The sequence below is a fragment of the Anopheles merus genome, chromosome 2R (genome assembly GCF_017562075.2).
Source record: "Anopheles merus strain MAF chromosome 2R, AmerM5.1, whole genome shotgun sequence".
In the NCBI taxonomy this organism is placed as follows: Eukaryota; Metazoa; Arthropoda; class Insecta; order Diptera; family Culicidae; genus Anopheles; species Anopheles merus.
Window position 1 is genome coordinate 38,676,078 of NC_054082.1, and position 9,364 is coordinate 38,685,441.

Below are 9,364 nucleotides of genomic sequence, written 5' to 3' on the forward strand. Positions count from 1 at the left end.
ACGAGTTCCGCTGTCAAACCCTCGTGACCAGCGCTGCTGTCGGGCGATACCACGTTGAAAGCTTCGCGACGGTCCTCGCAACAACGAAACGTCAACGGAGGAGCTTTACTGAAAGTGGAAAGAGTTTCTCAACATTTTACGCGTCCGAAGTGTTACGTTTTTCGGTAGTAATTGCTCGCAAAACTTGGTACAAATTGTTCGCAAAGGTATGCCCTAACGGCCGGTCGGTCGCCAGCACGGATTACGGCACGGCCAAGCGGTGCAAAGCGCATCCGAAGCGAAACCTAGATACCTAGATCCTCCACTCTTAGCAGCAGTGAGTTCGTTGTCTTCTTCGCGATACACCTCCATCGCGTATTGTGTGTATGCGTGCGTGCGTGTGTATGATGTAGTGTGTGTGTGTGTGTGTGTGTGTGTGTGTGTGTGTGTGCGTGTGTGTGTGTGTGTGTGTGTGTGTGCACGTGTGTGTGTGTATGTGTGGTTCGAGCAGCACTCGATGCATACAACCATTAGCCTTCACAATTCGCCCATGGAGTCGCTTCTTCTTCGCTCAGTGCATTCAAATAAACTTTTTCGTCCTTTCGTGATGAATGGAGGACATTGATTGTCGTCCCCCCGCGCTCTGCTCGGGGAAACTCTCTTCCTCCCCTATTCGGTGGGTTGGTGCACGTAATCTTTAGGCAGTGATCACAGCGCAAAGCACACTGTGGGCCACCCCACATACTGTTATGCAGTTGCGCTCTGTTTATACGGTGTGGTAAATTACTGTAATATTTTTTGTATATGCCCTCGCATCATCCCTCTGGTGTATGTGTGCTGTTGCTGCTGCTGCTTCAAAGTAGTGAAACAACACAACAACGCGGATATGGTTATTTTTGGCCTATTGATACTTGAGCGAAGAAAACACGCGAAGGAGCGGGTTTGTTTATCCATGTTTGGTTGCGCAGAAGGCAAGTACGCTATCGCGCCAAACGCGCGTTACCTGTGGCAGGCGAACTTGTTCTTGGACATCTTTTTTTCGATTCGATTCGGTCGGATGATGGCGTGAAGATGGCACCGCCAACTGTGATTCCGGCCGGGAAGGTGCAGGGCAGATAAATCGAGCTGAAATAATGTTGCACATGTACATTTCGAGTGGTCAGAAGAGCGGAAGATTAAGTTTGTTTGCTCGAACCACCAAGGCGGATTGTATGCTCTACTCCCTCTCTTCAGGGAGTCAAAACCGTAGCACCCGTAGCTTTCGGGTCTGCTCTTGTTCGTTTTGAATACAACCATCGAATCAACGCATAAAACCGGTTCACGCGAGAGTTGCGTACCGTCGCGCGGAGGGTACGTACCCTCAAGAGTGCACAAATACACGCTCAAGCGCCATTGCCTGGTGGTCCAAGGCTGTGTCTCGATTTTCGCCGTACGTGCGGTTACGCGATTCTTCGCCGCTCGAAGGTTTTTCGGTCGGTTTGTTCGACCGTTTGGCCGCTCTGAGGTGCTCATGTCCTCCAATGCCGCCGTGCGTTGTCGGTTACCTTCCACTCTAGATTGCAAGCAACCAGAAGGAAGCTCTAAACTACTAAAACAAAACCCTCTTCGTTCTCTTCCCATTTCACTCTCAGCAGGCGACGACATCCAGTGGAAACATACTTTGACGGCGAACAACGGCGCGATCGGGAATCGGGCAGTGAAAGGGGGGGAGCCGCGCATGATATCAACATAACAACGAACACCGACGTGTTAAACCCTTCCCTTTCCGGCACCAGTGTACCGTGCACGCACACACACAAACGGGTTGGATTCTGACTTGACGAGGTTGGTTTTGGCACTTTCCTGTGCGTTTTTAACGCCGAAGCAATCAATAATTCTCTATCCTACCCGCCGCCACCACTACCACATCAGGCGGTCTTGGCGGTGGCGTCGGCGGCGGCGGGGATATGTGGTGAAAATTGCAATCGATTAATCGAACCTTCATTAGAATGGTGTGTTTGTTAGCCCCGCGTTTCCGTCGTGTTGTGTAATTGTGTGTGTTTGTGTGTTTTGCGTTGGCCCAAACAGCATCCCATTTTCGCGGCAAAGTTTTGTTAGTTTATGCGGCAGGAGTGGTTAAACGTGTAGCGTTTTGGATGTAGCAAGAGAATTAACATCATCACGAGCAATGAGAACAACAAAAAACTACCATAATCATCCGAGAGAAAACGGTTAGGCAAGAAGACCAATAACAATAACAATTTTATTAGACTCCAATTCATACCGCTGCTTGCGTACACACGCATACATTCACGTAGCTTCCGTGCTGCGCGCGCGTGTGTGTGTGTGTGTGTGGGCGTGTGGGCTCGCGTGTGTTTATGTGCGCGCTCGCATTTGCAGTCGTGTGCGTGGTTATGCTCACGGCACAAGAGAGACTGGCAAAGAAAGGTAAAGCGAAGAAGCAGTTTCTTCTGCTTTCTCTATCCGGCCGCTGCTACCGATTCAAGGATTCTTGTTGCGCTGGTATACATTCGCAAATTTGCCTGTGTTTGCACCGATTAAGGGGGTGTATGTGTGCATGTGAGTCAAGGAATTATTTGTCCAACATTGGTTTTCTGTGATTTTCTCATAGTTCTGTTGTCTTTGCTTTTCGATGACGGGGAATGAGTGAGCGCCAACACCAAACACCAAACCGTGGCGAACGAGTCACTTCCCTTACACACTGTCAGGGGTTAGTCCCAACCCTTCTTCACATTACATCGGGCGAGGGACACGGAAGAAAAGGGCCTCAAACACACAACAGCATTGACGGGAAAATCACGGATGAAAGTGTATGCATGTGTGTGTGTGTGCATGTTTGGTTTGGTGTACAGGTTGATTATTTTCCCTCAAAAACCATAGGAAGCAAAAGGGCAAGAAAAAAAGGAACGAAGAAAAACACACACACACACACACACACACACACACACACACACATCCCTGTAACACTCCGTTCAATGGCGAGAGCAACATCAGACCAAAGAAGAAGAAGTTGGTTTGTGTTGTGAGAGAGTGCGGTTTTGGTGGGGGGGGTTTTCTCACTTTGAAGAAGTAAAAGTGTCATGTTTGCCAAATCAACGCATATCTTAGCAACCATCGAACCGAGTTGAACGGACACCGGAGTAATCGCATCGCAGGATACCGAGGGACAAGCTTCACATGTTTTCACAAGACAATTTCGCTCCACGCCTAGGTGTCGCGCTGTTGTTCAAATAACTTCACACACACCCGGAAGCTCTTGGTGGCCACATTGGTGGCATCTTAACGACACGAGAGACGACAGCAACATATACCACACGAGCAAAACTGTGTGCACTGCAAACGAGGAAAGGCGGGGACGAGGAAAGGATTTAACGCGCTCAGGATACATTTTTTTATGAACCGTTTCCACACCAGCTAGGTAGGTTGGTTTGCAATGTACCGCTTCAATTAAGTGTGATGTTTTCGTTTTAGGAACTGAGCATTAGAGCAATGTGCGTGTGTGTGTGTCTTGTTGTGTAATTTGTAATTCAAAATCATAGGAAATGTCGAGCTTTTCTGACGTCAATCAAGGGGATCGCTGGACGAGTAGCGAAGAAGCACGGGAATAGACAGATTGGATTTGCCGGAAAATGGGGCCCATTTGACCGGCGATTCCTTTTTTTTTTGCGCTCTTTAGCAGCGTGGGAGATGATGTCCTTACTAATCTTATCCACATATTTTCGCGCCGTCCGCACCCTTGAGGGAAAAGTGCGCAAAGAGCTGCTGGATAGACAGTGCATGATGTATAGGATTCGTGTTGAGCATAGAACGTAACAGACAGCAATCAGGGAAGGGAAGCAACCACGTTTCGAAGACAGTGGGCAAAAATAACAGCAACTTTTACATGGAATTGGAAGCATTCGAAGACGCTGCCGGCGTGCGTTTGCTGCAAATTGGGAAGGGAAATAGCGGCAAAAGCAAAGCGGAAGCCAATCGATAATACGTGTACAGCAAGAAGATGTTACTGACGCCTGTTTTTACCTATTCTCATGCAGTTTTATCATACTAATCGTTTGTTTTACTTTTTCTTCTCTTTCCATCTAACGTAAATAATTGTAAATCGTCAAAAACCCCATAACCATGGCATCATTCGTCCCGCTTCTTCTGTGCCGGATTGATGGATGCCACAATGTGATCACTGCTGCTGGTGTTTTGTAAATTTGAACCATCTAACAACCGCCAACCCACCATATCTCCCATAACTTTTGCAATCGAAACGAACCAAAATCGAACCAACCACAAAAACATAAACAAAAACCCCAAACGGATATTTCCATTGACCGTTGCGAACTCTGTGTGCTCTCTTTTGGTACGCATTTACGTATGGTCGGTCCTTTATTGATACACTGCAAACCTCTGTTTGTTGTCACTGTGCTGACATGACGTCATTGCTTTATCTGATCCAATTGCGTGTGTGTACGCGTATGGTTTGCGCATTGTCACAATGACTTGAACGCGTTTAATCCGTGCCATACACGCACACACAAACCTGATACGCTTCCAAATTTCTCGGTTGGTTTGTGATGTTGTTCACAAAAAAATCTTCAACCTTCGGTGTCACTAAACAAAACACAAAAAACACAACCCTACAAACACATTCGACCGTCCAGGGTATGGCAAACTTAAACTTCCAACAACCGCCCAGAAGCATACCGAGCAGTGTGTCCTTAAGCGGGAGAGGAGGAGGAGGCGGCGGCGGGGGAGGCAACAGTAGCGTGGTGGGCGGTGCCGCCGGAGCCTTCAGCAATAGTGCGCTGTCCGGTGCCGGAGGCCATGTTACCCCAACGTCCGGTATGTTCCCTTCGGTGGTCGGCGGCAGTGGTGGCCCCTTCGGACAGAACGCTACACCTCCGTCGCAGCAGCAAAGCAATCAGTCCTCCGCGTCGGTGGCGCCTCTCTCGCCCAGTGCGAACGGTGCCGGCAGTGGCAATCCCGGACGGCCGGGCGCGGGCTCGGGCGTCATGGGCGGCGCGAGCGGACCGAACGGCGGTGGCGGTGCAGGCGGCGGTGCGGGGCTCGCTAGCAATGGTCCCAACAGTAGTCAGCAGCAACTGTCCTCCACCAGCAATGCGCTAACGGGAGGGGGCCGAATTAGTACCCTATTCGGTGGAGCCGGCGGCCAGCAGCGCGGCGGTGGGGGCTGTGGCGGTGCTGGAAGTGGTTCGGTCGCTTTCCCGGACCGGAGGATACTCTCCAGCGTGGGCGGCACATCGATGGTAAGTGGAGACGAAGCAAACTTAATCAATTTAACCAACAACACACCCACTCTACAGACCTCTCCAAAGAGCACATCACATGCCACACTGTGTGGGCACTGTCTAGGAAGCGATCCGTTTTTGAAGGTCTTTTTTATGGCCATTACGCATTCGTAACATTTTCCAACTAGTAGCATGACCAGTAAAAATTCTTTAGTAACGTTTTCTAAACCTCCGCCCTGGTTGGTGTAGTTGTACACAACATTACCAACAAGGTCATAAGCCGTTTACACATGAGTCCATGTTTTTCTTTATTATTTTGTCAAGCTCCTCGTGTGTGTTTCAGGATTTTAAATAATCAGTACATTGTCCTTATATATGTCTGTTTTATATATTTGCTTTGGTTGTTTTGGTTCGGTTTTGGTTGGTTAATGGGATGATGTTTGTGTGTGTTTTTTACCTTCTCTTTTATTCTTTATACTCTAAAGGGAATCGTTTTGGTCTCTTACCTCTTGTTTTCTGTACCTAATTAAAATCACCTCGACTTTTTTGCACATTTTATTATTATTTTATTGTTATAATATTCAATCAAGGTTTTAAGTTTAACAGTGCAGATCAACTCATACAGCCATCAAGGCTCCATTTGTGGCCGTAGGAATGGATGTTAGTAGCGCCAAACAAGAAGAAGCATTGGCCAGTTGTAGAAGTTCGCTGACCGTAGTACTAAATCAATGTTTTAATGTTTACCTTAAAGTTACCCGTAAGCGAAATGCACAAATTCATGAAATCTTTAAGGATAATAGACAACAAGGGATGGCGATGGCAAAAAACGGTTTATTTATTATGAGGTAGTAAATACAAACAAAAAAGCATATTCAAAATAGGCGGTAAATCATCCATCGCCAAATCAGTAGAACGGTGCACACTGCTTTTGGTGGAATTACCCTGCAGGAGCATTCGAAGTTCTTTGCCTGCGTATCAATTTGTTTACAAAGCAGCGCTACGTTGTAAGGGTAAAGGAAAACAAAAATACTACCAGCAAGTGTTTCGGGCAACTTTTTTGGTCGTTTTTCATTATCAAATATACGTACCCTGGTTGTTTTACAAAATCCGATGGCTTACAACACGATCTTAAGATGTGTGTGATTTCGATTTCTTAAGCGCTGGAAGATCTTTCGTCGCGATAGACGAATTCAAAAAAAAAAGAGTGGATTGCTGTGATCGCGTTTTTAATGCTGCTGCTATTGCAGTTTTTGTATTTTAAAACAACAAACATACAGGCACAGACACACACACACACACACTACGCTTCCCAGCAGCAGCGGGTGGATGGTACGACCCACACAACACTACTCGGACTCACGGTGATCAACCTCTCGGCCCTTTATTCGCGGCTGAGCACAGGGGGGGAAGATGTGTGCGTTCCACATTTGCATAGCGATGGCGCACAGCATACTTATTACTCCATTCCGTTTCTCAAACCCTTTCCGTCCACTAAACCTCTCGAGGCCGCCGCATATGTTGCTGTGGTTCTGGTTCCTGTGCCGCATCTGCCCTTTTTTGTTTTGTTTTATGCATCGCAAATTAGCTCGAGAGCATCCGGCAGAGAAATGGCCGCATCTGTGTGGTTGTGTGCGGTGCAGTAGGTAGGTAGCAGTCGTTTAGTTAGGGACGTTAGCGGGTGCATTTGTTTTGTTGGTGGTATGCACCGATTGCACCGAATGTCGCTGGCGCAGCTAAACGTGCTGCGATGACGCTGTATGTGTGCGTGCGCGTGTGCGTATTGAGAAGCGCCCGCGCATGAAGCGTTTTTCGTTACCCTTGCGGTGTCCATGTATTCTCCGCTCTCGTGTGTGCGGCGCTCATCTCTCGACTCGCATTAGATGCGCGCAGCACCATGTGATTGTTAGTTCGCTGGGGAATGTTCTTACGGTCGGTTTGTGGTGGTGGTTTGTCGTTTCGCTGTCCCTCGTGCTGCTTTTAAGGGCCATTAATGCGTTGCTGTGTGTGTTGCTGTTCTGTTGAACGCGTTAATTCAGTGCGCGTCCGTATATGGTGTGGTGTGATAACAACGATCCAAACAACAATCCATCCGTGGATTAGCTTTCTCTAACGCGTTTTATCGCCAATAGGCACAACTATTCTACCGAATGGTATAACACCACTCTTGCTACTACGGCCTCAGCACTGTACAACTACTACATCGCACCGCTACTCTCGTTTGTTGTGCCGTAGCAAAACAAACGCAAGAGAAGTGCTTAACCCCGCGTGTGTAAATGTAATAAATCCCACCAATAAGGTCTGCATCGCATTGTGCAAAAAAGGGAGCGCGTGTGTGTCACATTGCGAAGAAGAAAGGCACGCGTAGAAGATTCAGCAACCGCTTCCCTTCTCTAATCTGCTGCGCAGTTGTGTTGTGTGCTTGAAAACAGCCGTGTATTGACGCGCCTGCCTCGTGCGTGTTTTTTTGTTGATCGCGCTTGCGCTCATAACCTCGCTTATGGTGTTGCTTCTGTGCTGCGCTCACTGACTGACAGCTGTCGCCAGTTTTGTTAGGACGAAAAACACTGCGCCGTGTGTGTGAGTGTGCAGTGGAGCAGCCGGCCCAGTGGCATTGTGTTGCACAAAGCATCCGATCCGCATTGCCTGTTTTGTTTGTCTCCGCACGTAGTTTGCGTGTTTGTGTGTTTGTGTGAGAGAGTGTTTGTGCGTTAGTGAAGGTATCGCCAGACAAGCCGCCACTTCCGGAAGCACTTGCATTGCTGTTTCCTTTGCTTTTCCCGCAACCATTGTTGTTGTGTCGCTGTTGTGTGTGTGTGTGTGTATGTGTTTGGTCTGTACGTTTGATGAAGCATGTGCTCTGTCACGCTGTCACAGAAAGGAATGCCACAGAAAGGATACTACCATCAGAGATCGGCCTCGGTGTCGTCGGGTTCATCGAGCTTAGCAACCATTGGAGTAGGTAGCGCTGCTACTGCTGGTAGTGTAGCAGTAGGAGGTGTAGCAGGTGGTGGAATAGTAGGTGGAAGTGGAGGATCAACGGTAGCAGCAACAGCAGCAGTAGGCAATGTAAGTGCAATTCGTCGCGGATGGCTTTGATCAACCTAATATTAACCGATAACGCACAATTACACGTTTGCTTCTGTTTCCCGCGGAAATATGACGCGCACACGAAGCATGGCGCCAAACATCCTGAGTCTGATGGATGGTTGAGTTGTTTAGTACGCTACAGAACAGTACTAAACACAAAAAACATCCAGGATTTTAGAGCTACGTTTATACTGAGGTCTCCAAAATCCCCAAAATGTCCTCGGAATTATCGGATTTTTAAGACAATTATTCTGTTAATAATTCGTTTGATAATTCGGCCAATGCAAACATTTCGGAAAAGGTGTTTAGTATAAAATAACAATAAAAGTAAAAAATAAATAAAAAAAAGCTATTGAAGTTTAAAGGATCGACAGGAAAACAGCTCGTGCAACAGCGATTGTGCAAACAGGGAACGCTTATTTGCGCAATAATGCGATGATTTGCGCAATTAGCTCATATTGTCCTTTGAGCCTTTTACTTACTTACTTGACGCTTTCAGTTGACTAAACGTTTTGTTGTTATTGTAAAAAAGTATTGTTAGACAATTCGCGTATCAAATGGTAATATGGTGTATGGATCATCTAAGGATTAAAACTTGGTTTCTTTAATTCTGTAATTTTCTATCAGAATGACGGTAAGTCTGCAACATAGCTAATAACGATGTATACTGTATATCTGTGTTTTTTATGTAATATTGGAAGATCAACAATGGTTTAAGCAAAACATTTTAAGCAATGTTAAACATATTGTGGTGTGTTGGACCCCTTGAGTTTTCTTCGTTCGATTTAATGCTCTCTAACAGGTGTAATATCAACACTCTCCTAATATTTTAAACCGTCTTCATTCTGCACTATGATGTGGTGTCACTTTTTCCACCAATTTTTCACCTTTGATGTACTATTTTACCCACACTGATTTAACGTTTTCTCCCCTCTCCGATTCTCTTTGCAGTCCAATATGGTTTCGTTCATGCAGTCGCGAGGATACGGATCTCAAAGTGGGAATAGCATCAACAACTACCACGGTGTGTTCGACAGCAGTGCGGCGGAAACTGGCACCCC

At 47.0% G+C, this 9,364-nt stretch overlaps 1 protein-coding gene across 6 annotated transcripts in view; it reads left to right on the plus strand.

Moving 5' to 3' along the window:
• Positions 1–91: 91 nt before the first annotated feature.
• Positions 92–9,364, plus strand: part of LOC121589709 (regulator of gene activity) — a 10,737-nt gene continuing 1,464 nt past the window's right edge. Inside the window, exons 1-5 of one of the 6 annotated variants that reach the window (XM_041908800.1) lie at positions 92–206; positions 1,611–1,803; positions 3,191–3,397; positions 4,629–5,234; positions 9,255–9,364. The exon at positions 9,255–9,364 is cut by the window's right edge and continues 113 nt beyond it. In XM_041908800.1, coding sequence (XP_041764734.1) covers positions 4,632–5,234; positions 9,255–9,364 — 713 coding nt within the window. In that variant the 5' untranslated portion in view covers positions 92–206; positions 1,611–1,803; positions 3,191–3,397; positions 4,629–4,631. Of the gene's footprint in view, positions 207–1,610; positions 1,804–2,259; positions 2,539–3,190; positions 3,398–4,628; positions 5,235–5,840; positions 7,146–8,090; positions 8,283–9,254 lie in introns of those variants that run through there. The other 5 variants (XM_041908798.1, XM_041908799.1, XM_041908803.1 and 2 more) reach the window with 5 other exon arrangements.